General features: G+C 38.2%; 1 protein-coding gene across 1 annotated transcript; it reads right to left on the reverse strand.

The window, feature by feature from the left end:
* Positions 1 to 1,484: 1,484 nt before the first annotated feature.
* LOC126365803 (E3 ubiquitin-protein ligase RFWD3-like) lies at positions 1,485 to 12,834 on the reverse strand. The gene is made up of 4 exons (XM_050008384.1): positions 12,020 to 12,834; positions 11,864 to 11,937; positions 11,194 to 11,284; positions 1,485 to 3,317 (listed from the first exon to the last, which is right to left on the reverse strand). The coding sequence occupies exons 1-4, from the start codon at positions 12,054 to 12,056 to the stop codon at positions 1,843 to 1,845; spliced, it is 1,677 nt and encodes a 558-aa protein (XP_049864341.1). The 5' UTR covers positions 12,057 to 12,834; the 3' UTR covers positions 1,485 to 1,842.
* Between the last annotated feature and the right edge of the window lie 5,400 nt (positions 12,835 to 18,234).

Here is an 18,234-nt window from a genome sequence, read left to right on the forward strand (position 1 = left end):
TTGATGTGGGCGCATGTGTGAAGCTGGCCATTGGACAGATGGAGGTCAATGTCAAGGAAAGTGGCATGGGATTTGGAGTAGGACCAGGTGAATCTGATGGAACCAAAGGAGTTGAGGTTGGAGAGGGAATTCTGGAGTTGTTCTTCACTGTGAGTCCAGATCATGAAGATGTCATCAATAAATCTGTACCAAACTTTGGGTTGGCAGGCTTGGGTAACCAAGAAGGCTTCCACTAAGCGACCCATAAATAGGTTGGCATACGAGGGGGCCATCCTGGTACCCATGGCTGTTCCCTTTAATTGTTGGTATGTCTGGCGTTCAAAAGTGAAGAAGTTGTGGGTCAGGATGAAGCTGGCTAAGGTAACGAGGAAAGAGGTTTTAGGTACGGTGGCAGGTGATCGGCGTGAAAGGAAGTGCTCCATTGCAGCGAGGCCATGGACGTGCGGGATATTTGTGTATAGGGAAGTGGCATCAATGGTTACAAGGATGGTTTCCGGGGGTAACAGATTGGGTAAGGATTCCAGGAGTTCGAGAAAGTGGTTGGTGTCTTTGATGAAGGATGGGAGACTGCATGTAATGGGTTGAAGGTCTCCTGACCCCACCGACACCCCACATCCCTACCTTCTACCTTCTTCCTAAAATTCACAAACCCAACCATCCCAGCCGCCCCATTGTAGCTGGTTACCAAGACCCCACAGAACGTATGTCTGCCTACGTAGATCAACACCTTCAACCCATTACATGCAGTCTCCCATCCTTTATCAAAGACACCAACCACTTACTGGGCATTTCCACTGAATATTCTCTCATTCATAAGTTCTCAGCCACCTTAACTATCCTCAAAAGTCAGAGGATGTTAATGACAATTCATCTGCCCCCCACCCACGGCAATGATACAAAACTCAAGTTTGCCATCTAATTGCCATCATCTGTCTGAAACCTTAGCTATCCATCACCACCTACACGGCCACTCCTTATCAATATCAGTTTTATTACATCTAAAACAGATCTTTTACATAGCCAGTTTCTCTGAATGTTCATCAGATTATTAAAAGTTATAATCATACAACCACTGGGGATGTCAGCTTTTGCCCAAAATTACAATTTATTTATACATCCCACCTATCCATGTTTCCTACAGAAGCCTTATGTCTATCTCACTTGCCTTAATTACTTTCAGTTAATATGATGGGCATCACACAAAAATTTACTTTAAGGCCAGAACTACCAAGAAATAACATAAAAACAAATTTTAGCTTTTGAGGAAATCTTACACCCCACCCCCGAACGCTGGCTTTAGTCTGCAAGTTGTGATGTTCTCCAAGTATAGTTGACAACAGTTTATATATGTCTGCATCACTTGCATGAAGTATTCAATTTTTTGCAGAAATATGAAATTGTCAACTTACCTGGACAACAAAAATAGAACTTTTCTCCTTAATTTAAGGAATAGTCCTAGATTATATTTTGATGTCTACATCAACATTTGTTGACTGTGTATTGGAATTAATTAATCTGCAAAAATACGAGCTTCTTTCATAATGTACTTTTCAGATTTTTTTTTTTTTTTTTTCACATTTAAACTTCAAACTTTATGAATGAACTGTTTCATAATGTGCATTCATCCAATAGTGGCATTTTAACAATTTCATTTAACTATTAAGAAACAATTTATTATTAAAACTGATTTTTACATTTATTTCAAAATTCATATATACATTTATAGCACTCACAGAATACTTTAAAAAGTACCATACTGACAAAAGTATCAAAAATTACTGCTTTTACACACTGTTATATTTACAAGATTATGAGTTACCGTAAGAATTTGCACAACTTTTTTCATGTATGCTTTACACTATATAACCGCAACGACTTTTCTGAGAGCGCTGACAAATAAAGTATTCCATCCACGTTCAATGGGCAAATATCGATAATAGGTTCTGAAGCCGGAAGACTGAGAAGACGCTGACCTGAAGATACACTCCACACGGCAACAATTTTTGAGCTCTCAATGTGAGCTGCCACCAGTGTATCTCCCTGCACAGAGACAGTACAGGGTCTTGACAAAAGTTTCTGAGTTGTACTTCCCATAAATGTGTGCACAGGGCAACAAACTGCACTTGTGCCATCTGCCCCAAACTGACACAAAATATGACAAGAATTTGGAACCCTTGCATTAGGCCTAGTAGAGACTAAAATATGATCTGTGTGTTCATCATAACACAAAGAAGTAAAAGGTCCAGAAAGAGGTAAATGTTGCACTGAAAAATTATCTGCATTTCTTTCGTATGCACAACATGAATTAAGCCTACATGCTAAAAATCCTCCCCGTGACAAGGTTCTATTTCCCTTGGCAGGAAAGGCTGCTAATGACGTAACAGGTGATGTATCTCCAGGTACAGAATGACGTGCAACTGCATTACTCGTTTGCCTCATATCAAACTGGGACACTACACCATTCTGGCTTCCGACAAAAAGTACATTTGGATCATTAACATCCCAGCAACAGCTCCACAGAGAACTGTCTGTTGTATATGTATGTACAACAGAATTACTTGTGATATCCACTAATTTAGCACATTTGTCCAGAGAAACAGTAAGAAGCAATTCATTTCTTTCATGATGAAATGCCATGTCCCTGATTGGCTTTGGATGGAGGAAGAGAAATTGTGTTGGATGCAAATCTACAGCATCTATCTTTTTGATACCAAAACCTGAAAACAGATTATTTGTAGAGCTTTGCGAAACAACTAGAAGCTTGTGCCACAGGCTGAATGCAGCAACACGGCAGCCTCCACTTTTACAAACTTCTATGGTGCGATCGTGTAGGATACGTATATTTCTCTGGGAGCTACTCTGAGATGCTGACATTTCTCTTCCACGCACTGCATTCTGTGACTGAGATGAAAGCAATTGTTCGCACTTACGCTTTAGTTCCCAAATTTCCTTTAAGTGGAGTTCCTGGTTCAACTTAGATTGGGCTAATTCAAGAACAAGTCTATTTTTCTCTTGCTGTAAGCTTTCTACCTGCAACTTCAATTTTTCTTTTTCTACAGTGTCAAGTGCTTGAACTCTACGAGCATATAAAAATCTTATGTCTTTTGGTGACGCTTTTTTATTGCACTGAGGGCATCTCCTCTGTCCAGCTGAGCAAGAAACTTGAAGCCAGCGTGTAATACACGAATATCCAAACAGATGTCCACACCTTAGGGAAATCAGTCGATGACTTCCTGCATTGGTCCAGAAATCCATGCAGATTGGGCACAAACTTCCATCATCCCCATCATCAGATGCATTCAGGTCGTCTTTTGTATCTGGAAAGAATGTGTGATTATTGCAGTGATTAAAGTATTTTACATCGGTAATAAAACATGTCATACTGTAAGGATTGCTCGACTAATCCCCCAATGAAGATATATGGAATTTATTTGGATAATGATAAGACATAAAACAGAAGCTGCAATTTATACAAAATAGGTTACCTGCTTTGCACATTTTTCAATTTGAGCATTTATATACATACTCACTGAAAGCAGCAAAATCCACTATAGCTATACAGGCATGAAGCAAGAATAAGCACCTATAGAATTTGGAATGAAATGATAGCTTAAAGCACTGGCAATACAAATACACTTTAACACTGAGGATTTGGCAACTAAAGTGTCGTCCAACTGGCTTATTCCGTGTTTTTCAGTTTTTATGAATTTTGTGCAGCAGGTTTTACTGTACAGAACGTAAGTCAGTTTACTGCATTTGAAAGAGCGGTAATTTTTTCTTTGAAATAGTGCAGATTTACAGCAGTCCCAATTTTTCAATATTAAAATAAAGTGTTTGTTCACAACCAAAAAAATAGTTTTTCCTGATTAATTTCCTACTGGAGGAAGTGGTTGGTACTAAACATACAACCGCTAGAAATTTTATTATTTTAACTGATAATTGCTTATTTACATCTGCCTTAGCGTTAAAAATTTTTGAAGCCTTTTGGAAAACTAAGTACTACATCACATTATCTACAGTGATACCAGGTATCTTTTCTAGCCACTTTCCCAGCCATTAACTTGCTTCGTTTTGGGCAAGCATTACACCTCCTTTAAAACCATTTTGACAATTCTCTATCTGTAAGAAATTTAGGAAAATTTCTTAAACTGAATTCTGTTGTCAGGTAAACTATTTTGAGTGAATGTTGATTCCAACAAGCCGCCTCCATTCACCAAAGTATCTCCCAATTCAGTAATAAATTCAAGAAGATGCTAGCAGGCCTCAACTTTCATACAAAACATATTAACAGACAATCATCACCTGTATTTTGCCTGCCATTTCTTACACTGTATACTCTTAAAATTATGTATTTGATCCAAGCTCTGTATCATCATATGATAAATAAATAAATACCCACTAAAACGTGGAGATAACTTTCTTGCCCTAAATTATTTTGCTCCGTGTCTAAAGGGCATCTGCTCACTGTGATCCACAGTAGCTTTGTTTTTATTCTAATTTGTATTAGAACCAGTCGGGGTTTCATCTTCTCTATCAATCCTAATTTTGTTCTGACACTGATAGTGGCCCCCCCATGAACCATGTACCTTGCCGTTGGTGGGGAGGCTTGCGTCCCTCAACGATACAGATAGTCGTACCGTAGGTGCAACCACAACGGAGGGGTATCTGTTGAGAGGCCAGACAAATGTGTGGTTCCTGCAGACGGGCAGCAGCCTTTTCAGTAGTTGCAGGGGCAACAGTCTGGATGACTGACTGGTCTCACCTCGTAACATTAACCAAAACAGCCTTGCTGTTGTGGTACTGCGTACGGCTGAAAGCAAGGGGAAACTACGGCCGTAATTTTTCCCGAGGGCATGCAGCTTTACTGTATGGTTAAATAATGATGGCGTCCTCTTGGGTAAAATATTCCGGTGGTAAAGTAGTCCCCCATTTGGATCTCCAGGTGCGGAATACTCAAGAGGACATCGTCGTTATCAGGAGAAAGAAAACTGGCATTCTATGGATCGGAGCGTGGAATGTCAGACCCCTTAATCGGCAGGTAGGTTAGAAAATTTAAAAAGGTAAATGGATAGGTTAAAGTTAGATATAGTGGGAATTAGTGAAATTCGGTGGCAGGAGGAACAAGACTTCTGGTCAGGTGAATACAGGGTTATAAACACAAAATCAAATAGGGGTAATGGAGGAGTAGGTTTAATAATGAATAAAAAAATAGGAGAGCGGGTAAGCTACTACAAACAGCATAGTGAACGCATTATTGTGGCCAAGATAGACACAAAGCCCATGCCTACTACAGTAGTACAAGTTTATATGCCAACTAGCTCTGCAGATGATGAAGAAATTGATGAAATGTATGATGAGATAAAAGAAATTATTCAGGTAGTGAGGGGAGACGAAAATTTAATAGTCATGGGTGACTGGAATTCGACAGTATGAAAAGGGAGAGAAGGAAACGTAGTGGGTGAATATGGATTGGGGCTAAGAAATGAAAGAGGAAGCCGCCTGGTAGAATTTTGTGCAGAGCATAACTTAATCTTAGTTAACACTTGGTTCAAGAATCATAAAAGAAGGTTGTATACATGGAAGAATCCTGGAGATACTAAAAGGTATCAGAGAGATTATATAATGGTAAGGCAGAGATTTAGGAACTAGGTTTTAAATTCTAAGACATTTCCAGGGGCAGATGTGGACTCTGACCACAATCTATTGGTTATGAACTCCAGATTAAAACTGAAGAAACTGCAAAAAGGTGGGAATTTAAGGAGATGGGACCTGGATAAACTGACTAAACCAGAGGTGGTACAGAGATTCAGGGACAGCATAAGGGAACTGACAGGAATGGGGGAAAGAAATACAGTAGAAGACGAATGGGTAGCTCTGAGGGATGAAGTAGTGAAGGCAGCAGAGGATCGAGTACGTAAAAAGAAGAGGGCTAGTAGAAATCCTTAGGTAACAGATGAAATATTGAATTTAATTGATGAAAGGAGAAAATACAAAAATGCAGTAAATGAAACAGGCAAAAAGGAATACAAATGTCTCAAAAATGAGATCGACAGGAAGTGCAAAATGGCTAGGCAGGAATGGCTAGAGGACAAATGTAAGGATGTAGAAGCTTATCTCACTAGGGGTAAGATAGATGCTGCGTACAGAAAAATTAAAGAGACCTTTGGAGAGAAGAGTACCACTTGTATAAATATCAAGAGCTAAGATGGAAACCCAGTTCTAAGCAAAGAGGGGAAAGAAGAAAGGTGGAAGGAGTACATAGAGGGTCTATACAAGGGCGATGTACTTGAGGACAATATTGTGGAAATGGAAGAGGATGTAGATGAAGATGAAATGAGAGATACAATATTGTGTGAAGAGTTTGGCAGAGCACTGAAAGACCTGAGTCGAAACAAGTCCCCAGGAGTAGACAACATTCCATTGGAACCACTGATGGCCTTCGGAGAGCCAGTCCTGACAAAACTCTACCATCTGGTGAGCAAGATGTATGAGACAGGCGAAATACCCTCAGACTTAAAGAAGAATATAATAATTCCAATCCCAAAGAAAGCAGGTGTTGACAAATGTGAAAATTACTGAACTACCAGTTTAATAAGTCACAGTTGGAAAATACTAACACGAATTCTTTACTGACGAATGGAAAAACTGGTAGAAGCCGACCTCGGGGAAAATCAGTCTGGATTCCGTTAAAATGTCGGAACACGTGAGGCAATACTGACCTTACGACTTATCTTAGAAGAAAGATTAAGGATAGGCAAACCTACGTTTCTAGCATTTGTAGACTTAGAAAAAGCTTTTGACAATGTTGACTGGAATACTCTTTCAAATTCTGAAGGTGGCAGGGGTAAAATACAGGGAGCGAAAGGCTATTTACAATTTGTACAGAAACCAGATGGCAGTATATTGAGCAAGCAGTAAAGTAAACAAAAGAAAAGTTCGGAGTAGTTATTAAAATCCATGGAGGAGAAATAAAAACTTTGAGGTTTGCCGATGACATTGTAATTCAATCAGAGACAGCAAAGGACTTGGAAGAGCAGTTGAACGGAATGGACAGTGTCTTGAAAGGAGGATGTAAGATGAACATCAACAAAAGCAAAACGAGGATAATGGAATATAGTCTAATTAAGTAGGATGATGCTGAGGGAATTAGACTAGAAAATGAGACACTTAAAGTGGTAAAAGAGTTTTGGTATTTGAGCAAAATAACTGATGATGGTCGAAGTAGAGAGGATATAAAATGTAGACTGGTAATGACAAGGAAAGTGTTTCTGAAGAAGAGAAATTTGTTAACATCGAGTATAGATTTAAGTATCAGGAAGTCGTTTCTGAAAGTATTTGTATGGAGTGTAGCCATGTATGGAAGTGAAACATGGATGATAAATAGTTTGGACAAGAAGAGAATAGAAGCTTTCGAAATGTGGTGCTACAGAAGAATGTTGAAGATTAGGTGGGTAGATCACATAACTAATGAGGAGGTATTGAATAGGATTGGGGAGAAGAGAAGTTTGTGGCACAACTTCACTAGAAGAAGCGATCAGTTGGTAGGACATGTCCTGAGGCATCAAGGGATCACAAATTTAGCATTGGAGGGCAGCGTGGAGGGTAAAAATCGTAGAGGGAGACCAAGAGATGAATACACTAAGCAGATTCAGAAGGATGTAGGTTGCAGTACGTGCTGGGAGATGAAGGAGCTTGCACAGGATAGATTAGCATGGAGAGCTGCATCAAACCAGTCTCAGAACTGAAGACCACAACCATAACAACAACTGATAGTGGATACCCCCATTTTGTGTTTTGTCATAAAAAATAAACACATTCCTCATGTCTTTCCATTTCACGAACAGAAAGTGGTCTCATCTGCAAAATGAAAGTTGTAGTGTTTCTCCCACTACTTGGCAATTAGATCTTTTCAGAATTGTACAGTAAGGTCATCTTGGAAAGGAATACAATGTGTCTGTCGCACAACAATTTCTGCGCTTGTACTGCATGTGACCTCATGAGATGCAATGCATGGCAACAAGATGAACATGAATGCTGCAAAGCACGTAACACCTTGTGTTGTCTGTACTTGTTTCCCCACCAATATGAGTGGCAGGTGCTGCCATCTACATCTTTTGTGTTATTACACCCATCATAGAGTATCTTCATACAAGCTGTAAGAAACATTGGAATACAATAGAAAGAAACTTCCACATGGGAAAAATATATTAAAAACAAAGATTCCAAGACTTACCAAGCGGGAAAGCGCTGGTAGACAGGCACAATAAATAAAACACACAAACAATCACACAAAATATCTAGCTTTTTTCAGGAAAGAGGGAAGGAGAGGGAAAGACGAAAGGATGTGGTTTCTAAGGGAGAGGGTAAGGAGTCATTCCAATCCCGGGAGCGGAAAGACATGTCTGCGTGTGTGTGTGTGTGTGTGTGTGTGTGTGTGTGTGTGTGTGTGTGTGTGTGTGTGTGTGTGTGTGAGCGCGTGCATGTGGGGGGGGGGGGGGGGGGGAGGGAGAGCCACGCACTGTGGACAAGAGGGTCTGTACATTGTTACCTAACATAATTCTACGAGTGTTGAATATATCTGTAGTTCATAGTGTTAACTGGGATACACACTTTTCATTATGGGTGTTTTAAAATGTCAGTACTTTTGTATAAGAAAGAAGGTAACAATATTTTGTAGTTTTAGTTAGTAAGTCAACTAGCAACATCCATATTTGCACCGAAAGAGCCTCAAATTTATCCCCTGCTAAATTTTTTTTTATCTTTGTGTTACCTTGCTACTGTGTTTTCCAAATTTGCCTTTATATTTTGCAAAGACAGTTTAAAATAGGCATCACAATTTTGGAAAAGAAACATAATTTTAGTTAGATAGAACATGGCAACATTTTTCTTTATCTTCCAATCTTTAGGGTAGTAGTTTCTAATGTTCGACAGGGATGGGGCTTTTATAGCATAAAATATCATTCCACCTTCTCCTTCACAGGTTGTTTTCAGTAAACAGCCCAGAAGTATCCGCACAACTTTGTCTTATCAGAATGAAGCATTAATGCCTGGGAAAAAGCTTAGCATTCTTTTCATTACTCTTACCATTTGGGACAGGTTTTTGTTAATCCTCCTGACAGCATTTTCACCTGTTTTCTTAAGAATGTGACAACCAATTTTGGACAAAATCAGAGTGACAGTGTACAGTTGCGTATAAACTCTACGACTGATAATGACTTAGTTTATAAGAAACAGATTTCAGTTGTCACATGTTCCATCTCTGCCACCTTTTCTTTCAGAAATGACTATTCCACCATCAGATGCCTCAGATATTTTTCTTGAGCAGATTGTTTTCTGTCTCAGGACAGCTTCATTCTCACCACTGTATATTGAGATATGTTGCTCCTTATCAAAATCACATCTCCAAGTGGTAATATTGTGGTTTCCCCAGCAGTATATATAATCAGGCGCAGCTCACAGCTAAAGGGCCTGAGGTGGAGCTGCCCTAAAATATATATTAAAATAATTTTTCAATAAATGATTACATAACTTAAATAATCCGACATTTTGAATATTTCCCATGGGAATACTGAAAGTCAATCTTTTTGGCACTTTATTTTGACTGATACTTCTCAAACACATAGTAGCTAGTCTTATGGCTGTGCCCTGCAATGCCTATTACCTCTATGTAATACAGCCTTACGGGTGTTGCTTCTACAGAATATAACTTATGTACCTCTTAAATGCCCAACTAGCAGAGCCTTATGGTAACCTACAAATTTCCATACAATTTTCACATTCTGCTGCTTACATAAATGAAGGAAGTGGGTGAAGCTTCTATGGAATCAGGCTCCAAATATCACTTTTATGCTTTGGTGTATCATCATTGACATTTAGTATTAATGTTTTGATGATGTTTTAGATAGTTTTTTGATCATATCATTGGAAATTCTATCCACTGAAAGAATAACTTTGAGTTTCTTCACAGAGAACATTAGAATATGATTACAAAGTTTCACTACCTAGCGGCAGTTTCACAAATGAACAGCGCAAAAACATGTGAAAAATTTCGTGTTACCATTATTACCAAGTATCTTTTTGTATGTGTTGTGCCCATGTTCTAGTAAGTTTTTATTTTCTTACTAATAGCTGCAGCATACCGCAAGTCTGCTAACAGTACAACATGAATTCAGTGTGCAAATTATTAGGCAAAAATACGGAGAATGGGCTTGAAAAATAACTACTGAATCCTCCAAATTTAAATGAAATGGAATTGGGCCATTTTGTAGGGCAGATGGACTGATTTCATCTATAAACAAATGAATTAAGGTAAGCAAAATTTGCATTAATAAATGAGAAGGAATTAATTTGTTGTAACTACTTGTTTTGTCTACCAAAGGTAGTGACATGTTCATATAAGCCATAGAGACACGTTCATATACCAGCACATTTTCCGATACACTGGAACAACAAACTGTATTAAAAATTACTTGTTTCGGAGAGTTCTTTAAGGTTGTTTATCGTTTAAACTACAAAATTTTCACAATAAACAAATATAAATATGAAAAGCAACAAATGTGGTATGCTAGCTTCAAAAACAAATCAACATGAAAGCAGCTCAGTTTGCTTGTATTAGCCAGTCGTGCCACAAGACCCAAAACTTCACAAAATCGCTGCTTCGTTCTGCACACTCAAACATCATAGTTGAACACACACAAAACATTCAGAGTCTCAAGTTTAGATTTGGAAACAAAAACTTAAGCATGCAACGAACCAATCCAGATTGCATCTTTTAGTACAACTGGTTGGGATAAAGTGCTGGAAAATGTGATTACTGCAGATAAATATACTACCTATAGATCTTATGTTTTTTTGCTTTTGGTGTCATTTAGAAGATTATAAAATAGAAAAAAGTTACTGTATGTAAACTTTTACCTGGCGTGAGATATTTGTGAAGAAAAATTCGACACTACTGGCTAGCATGTTATGAACTCAGGCAAAAGGAGACTAAAAATGTTCTGTCAACTAGCTAAATTGATAAATTAAATTTACAAAATGTCCACCTTGCAGGTACTGGTAATACAAACGGCAGCTACACAATTTTATCGTTTAAAAAAGCCTTACAATTATGATTATGTAAAATTAGGTCTAAAGAAGAAAATACTTCACTAATCGTAAAAATGAAACCAGCTATGTGTAATAACAGATACTTACTTTTATGTTCATATGCTTGATTTTCATTTGACTGACAATCAGCTTTAAGAGAGCCTGTATCACTTGATTGGGGTCCAACATGGGAAACAACCTGCAAGAGAGATACAACACGTTCACTGTGGTTCCTCAAGAGAAGCAGTTTTTATAGATATCACTGGACATTTATTTTACATGGGCATGTCTACACAATGTAAACATTCTCCTGAATCATAAGATCTGTACAATGAAATCTGACTAAATTTTGCACACACTGCTTTCACACTACGTGTAATTTTGAATAACATGAGCATCATTTCTTTAATATGACAATTCTTCTTCCACATACCAATTGTTGTTAAGCAACTGCTCTGTGGCACTATTTCTTTTCTTTACTGACAATATTTTTGACGTTTCATGTCGTTTACCACTTCTCTTTTGTTGTATCTTCACTTAGTTGATAAGCACTAGCATTCTTAATGGGTACATTATTAGTACATGGAGCTTAGCACTCCACACACAAAAAAAAAAAAAAAAAAAAAACTATATAGAGACGTTACACATTACAATTTTGGAAACATTCCACGTAGGCACCTGCTGTACTACAACTACTGGCAGAAATATTCCACTTCCTATGTTCACGTTTCTTCGAGGGTATTCATTTAAGTAAATTTACAAGATAAAATCATTTTACCTCGGTTTCTGAAGCAACAGTTTCATGCACGACAGCTACCTCGGAATCCTCTTCTTCCGTTTCCATATCTCCATCTGTTAATCAGAATATGACAACATTTATGAATAATCAACAAGAAGAAAACTTTACACACAACTGAGTAATAGCAAAACATACCATACACAGTCGCGTCGGAATCGTTACCGTCTTCCATCGCTTTATCTCATGACATTGACAAGTACATCAATACAAAACACACTAATACACAGCTCATAATTCACGTCAACGACGCTCTGTCATATACAAATTTCAGGCGTCAAATCCATTACTTCGCGCTATATGGTTTCAAACTCAGTTAGTACCGTGTATCTGCGATATTATACATAATATTTACATATCTCTGCGTTCCGACCCGACAGTTAGTAAAATTCGTCTGTAAAATCCACTTGACTTGCCTTTTAAATGGCACTAGCAAAACCGAATGTCATTAGGGTGTTGCGTTTGCATTCTAAAATCAGTGCGTAACAGTCGATGTTTACTGGAGACATAGGTTTTTCTCAAGTTACTTTTTTACAGCCGACTTCACACACGCAACAAATATGTCACCACAGCTAGTGGCATCCTGTAGCTGCAATCCAGTTCCATGTGTGAACTGACAGTTTGCTCTAGCGCAACAGAAGTAACTTTTGCTGTGCTACTAAAAGCTCAACTTAGTTGTACTAACGTTCTTTCCACTTGCTCCCAGGTGGCTGTATTTAGAAACACTCACATTCTGTCGCAGTTATCGTGGAGTGCTCCAATCGATTCCGGTGTGTTTTCATTTAACTGCCTAAAATAGTCAAAACGTTGGTCAGCAGGTACGCTTTCGCAGCTTTTGGAACTACAAGAGCAACAGCTTACATTTAGTTTTCTGTGTCTGCGGAGCTGTTAAACAGGAAACTACTTACCAGAAATGCCTACATTAACGAATACGTTAAGCTTCTTGGAAGAGTGACGTGTCTCCAGATGATATGTACATGCCAGCTGTCGGAAGTTAGCAACAGTAGACGGCATTTTCGTTTCTGAGTATTATTTCTTTTGTGATTGTCTTTGTGGCCCCTGATTTATCCCTGCGCGAAATATATTTTTGGGTATAACATTTGCGTTTCGTTTTCTTTGCATTTAACTCTAGCCACAGTTCTAATGCCATAACCTGAATTCCAGCATCAATACTACAGTTTAACACATGTTAGACTGTGTTAATACCCATCCATATGTTTTCAGTTGACTTCATGTTGAAAGCTGCCGACTACGTAAAATTTGTGCCGTCCTGTGGGCACGATAGCTGTGGCATCACATTTAGTTGTATGTGTGAACCCGGTTCTAAAGAGACCCTGAACTATTACAATCGTATCTACAGAACAGTATGCAAGTTATCTGTGTTGACCAAGAAATAATCCAGCATACCACAAGTTACACTTTATGATAGGTGTTACGCAGAGATCTGTACTGATCTTTTTATTGTTCCTAAAATCCAGCCTTTGCAACATGCAGACGATACAACTTCAATGATATCAGAATTGCTCAAGCATCCTACTGGTTTAAAGCAAATGTATTCTTGCTGAATGAAAATATTTCGGATGGTTTTCAGTATAAAAGACTGTATGATGATCCAAGTCATTCTATAAAATTGTCTTGAGGTCAAAACGTGTACAATATTCGAGGGTGGTTTGAAAAGTTATCGGAATCACCACGAGAGGTCAGCGCTAGCGCAACTAGTTGTTCACGTGATATTCATTGGACTGTTACCTGTAAACACGTGCCACGTCAGTGCTCTTGGGAGAGAGCTTGGACTATGACATGGCTCTGTTGTTGTTCCCGCGTAGTGATTAGTGAAGATGGTAAAAATCGAGATTCGAACAATGATGACGTACTTCATAAAAAAAGGTATGCAAGCAAAGGGCATTCATGTCGAGTTCCAGAATACACTGGGGGACTCTGCTCCTTCATATTCAACTGTTACCTAATGGACAAATTTATTTAAATTTGGTCGGGAGAGCATAGATCATGATCCACGCAGTGGTCAGCCAAGATGTGTCACTACTCCAGAAATCATTGCAAAAGTGCAAAAAATGGTCATGAAGGATCGCCGATTGAAAGTGCGTGAAATTTCTCACACTTGCCAGATGTCATCTGAATGGGTTTATCATACTTTAACTGAAGAATTAGACACTGGATCTAAAACATGTACCATCGCCATGGCAAAAATACATTAACTAAGGTATGAGTTGTTGCCACACCCATCTTAATCACCTGATATGGCCCTGTCAGACTTCCATCTCTTCCCAAAACTGAAAATTTTTCTTGGTGGACAAAGATTCACTTCAAACGAAGAATTGATACCCGGAGTTGACAACTAGGCTATTTTGCAGGCCTGGAGGAAACTCATTTTCAATTTGGGATCGAGGCACTGTAACATCGTTCGGTCAAGTGCATTAATCTACAAGGAGACTACATTGAAAAATAAAAAAAGTTTCACTGATGTAAGTACTTTTTCTCTATTCCATTCTGAGAACTTTTCAAACCACCCTCGTAGTAGTGGTAAGTTATGAAGGGTAATTTATTTGTTAAGTCGACTTATTCACTGTGTACCAAAAATGTTAGAAAGTTCTATTTTTAAATTTTCCCAAGTTTAATATCATATGGTATAATTTTATGAGAAAACTATAGTTGTGTAAATGATGCCTTATTGCTGTAGAATAAAGCTGTTAGGGTAATTACTGATTCTCCATATAAGGCACACTATAAATCTTTGTGGTTAGCTGCCCACTAGTGCTACTACATAAACGAATTTATCAACTGTAATATACTCCTGTAACATTGAGGTCAATTCACACTGGCCATCATGGCACCTGTCATGTAATGGCATTATAATATCAAGGTGCATTGACATTGCCCATCAAGTCATGGCATGTCAAGTCACGTTTATTTATTCATTTTCGTGTTTCATGGATCCTTGATGCGAGTGTATCGCTAGGATGTAGAACATATCAGATTATTGCAGTAATAACCTTATCTAAATGGCGATGAGACTTACAAACTAAATCATAAACACATACATGAGTATCAAGTGTATTATAGTAGTAATATATTATAGTAGTAATAATGATTACACAATCATATTATAAGCCTTCCATTCTAATACATATAAATCGCATTCTGTCATCAATTGATATGCCAGAGATACATAATCCGTTCCTATAGGCTTAAAATGAAACACATTGTGTTAACTGCCACACACTGACAAAAAATTCGTGTAAAGAATAGAAAGAGCTGCTCAAAAGAAAAGTTTTCAGCTGCTTTTTGAATTTAGTCCTATCCCCAGTGGCTTATTTAACATGAAACGGAAATTGATTGTACAGAGGGGTTAAAGAAAAGTATTCACTGTTTAAAAGCCCATAACTTGCAAACTAATTGATGGAGTTGTCTCATTTTTGGTGAAAGTGTAGCTTAAAGCCAACTTAAAGATATCACTGTAGGTGTTCGAAATGGTCACCATTAACATCCACACACAAATGATGCCACCAAACTTGGGCATGAATGTACGATGGATATTCGAAGTGTGGCTTTTCTCGATAAACGACGTCCTTTAGTGTACCCCACAGGTAAAAGTCCAGAGGAGTTAGGTCTGGGGAACGTGGTGGATACTCCATAGCACCTCTATGGCCTATCCATCTTCATGGAAGATTTTGGTCAAGATGCGCACTAACACGATTTTGGTAGTGGGCTGGGGCACCATCTTGTTCAAAGTAAACTTCCCGTTTCCATAGAAGTCTTGGATGTCAGGTAAAATGGATGTCTGAAGCTTCTGAAGGTACACATCACTGATAACTGTGCTGTCAAAGACGAATGGCCCAATCAAGCCCCGGTAAGACAACCCACACCACATATTTACTCCTGGCAAATTTACGGCTTTGTCTATATGGAAGTTCGGATTTTCGGCGGCCCAGTAGATGCAATTGTGGCGATTTACTGTACCATTGAGTTTGAACTGTGCCTCATCAGACCACACAATCATCTCTGCAAACTCTTCGTCGTTGCACACCATGTTAGTAAACCACTCGCAGTGCTCCATTCTACGATCTGGCTCGTCCTCGTTCATAGCATGTAGTAATTGTGGAATGTAGCACTTCAAATTCGCTGAACACTTGAGTGACCCACTCCAGTTTCACGGGCACACTGTCACACAGACTTTTGTGGTGAGTGAGTGAATTGTTGTAACACACGATGAGAGTTAGCTGGACTTGTTACTGTTACACGTCGTCCAGATCGTTGTTTGTGTACATCTTTAACACAGCCTTCGGCTTCAAATTTGTCTCGAATGCTACGAAACGTGTCGGTGGCTCTGTTTGATACTCATTTCACCATTGCCGTTGAACCTCATTAATGTTTTCATACTTAAAATACCACTTCAAAACTGACTTCCTTTCATCGATTGTAAGCTTTGCGCCGGCCATGTTTACTCGAGTAACTAGCTGCAACTAAGAACAAAACACAAACTATCTGGCGACTGTCATCTGACAAAACAAAACAACTCAATACAATGCATGTGTGGCGACTGCCGGAACTACAAACCATTACACTACCAAAGATGAGACAACTCCGTCAATTAGTTTGCCAGTTATGGACTTTTAAATAGTGGATACATTTTTTGGTCCCCTTTGTATACCTTTATGCTTGAATAACGTACTCCTTTCTGTACAATGCGGAGATTTTTTTATGTCTTTGTGAATATTATGTTTACTTCTTGTATCATGATCAGAATATTCACTGTTTGTTTTGTAATGGTATGATTATTGCTCACAAAGTACATTACTGAAAAAATTAACTGAGATCACAGGTGAGGATCCTAAACTGTTTGAATAAGTTTCTGCAAGAGCATCTGTGGTGCACTCCAGCCTTAATTCTGATGACTCTTTTCTGTACAATAAGGATTTTATGTGACAAAATATGATGCTATATATCATAAGTGAATGGAAATATTCTAGGTATACAGCCTTAATTGTTTCCAAGTCACAAAGAGATGAAATTGAGGAATGGCAAATACTGCTGAATTCAGTCTTTTACATAGGTCATTGATGTGAACTGACCAGTTTAAATTGTTGTTTATGTGTAATTCCAGGAATTTGGATGACTCGACTCTAAATATTTCTTTGTGAATACATTTTATTTAAATATTTTCCTACTTTCATTTGCTGTTAGAAACTGAATGAATTGAGTCTTGTTAACATTGAGTGACAGACCATTTGAGGTGAACCAGTCTCTGTATTCTTTGAATACAGTGGTTCAGTGTTCTCTAGATTACAGCTGAGTGTTTTGTCAATTATTATCATTATGTTATCAGCTTTTTGTCCTATGGCATGGCAGATCATTGATAATGATGAGGAAAAGTAAGGCACCAAGCAGAGAGCCCTGTGGCACTCCACATTTTACTATGCCCCAGTCAGAGCAGGCAGGTGCCATTGCAGAATTGTTCAATACCACCTTTTGCCTTCTGTCATCTATATATGACTTGGGCCATGAAGTGCAGTAACACAACTTCATATCTTATATATGTGAAAGCTGGAGTGCACATTTGTATCAAATTATATTTATTGGTCCCAAATGATTTGCATCTTTCAGGGAGAGCTTGTAAATTACAATTGGAACACAGAAATACAAAACAACACAAAAAAGAGTGTGTGTACGAAAAATCTCATTACATGGGACAGAAGGGGAATTTCACACAGGAGCTGGAGGAAAAGAAATCTGGATTCTATATTTTAGAAAGTCGAAGCATCAGATTTTTAATTTGTTACATCAAATTACACCAAAAATTATTAAACGGAACACTGTTACAAGCTGCCATCACATTCTGTGGAAAATTGGCTTAAGTTTAAATTTAGCTGCTAGTACAGTGCAATTTTTTTGTGCAATAGCCATATATCCCTAAATACCTTTCCCTTCAAAGTTTGTAGGTTTTCTTTACATCTTGTGTTTGGCATTTTGTAGATCAAATGCCTCATTTGTATTGGGGTTAGATAAATGTTGCACACTGACACCTGCAAAACTGTTTCACACATATTCAGAACGCTACTAAACAATAAATAAGCCTGCCACAAACATGTGTTTAGACAAACAATCAGTAGTATCTGAAGGTTTCAGTACATTTCCACATAAGACTCTACAGATGCTTGACAACATTATAAATTCCTCCTGCCAATCAGTCTAATTCCACCTGCATACTTTTTTCACTTCACAAGTTGCAGTTATATTGCAATCCATTTCATTCTAAAATATTACATACAGTTGTTGTTGTTATGGTCTTTAGTCCTGAGACTGGTTTGACACAGCTCTCCATGCTACTCTATCCT

This window comes from Schistocerca gregaria, chromosome 4 (assembly GCF_023897955.1).
Source record: "Schistocerca gregaria isolate iqSchGreg1 chromosome 4, iqSchGreg1.2, whole genome shotgun sequence".
In the NCBI taxonomy this organism is placed as follows: Eukaryota; Metazoa; Arthropoda; class Insecta; order Orthoptera; family Acrididae; genus Schistocerca; species Schistocerca gregaria.

Excerpts from the sequence above, each read along its gene's own strand:
- LOC126365803 (XM_050008384.1), bottom strand. The coding sequence starts at position 12,056 with ATGGAAGACGGTAACGATTCCGACGCGACTGTGTATG. Across the intron at positions 11,285-11,863 it reads CTGTTGCTTCAGAAACCGAG|GTTGTTTCCCATGTTGGACC; the intron begins GTAAAATGATTT and ends TCTCTCTTGCAG. Across the intron at positions 3,318-11,193 it reads TCAAGCATATGAACATAAAA|ATACAAAAGACGACCTGAAT; the intron begins GTAAGTATCTGT and ends CATTCTTTCCAG.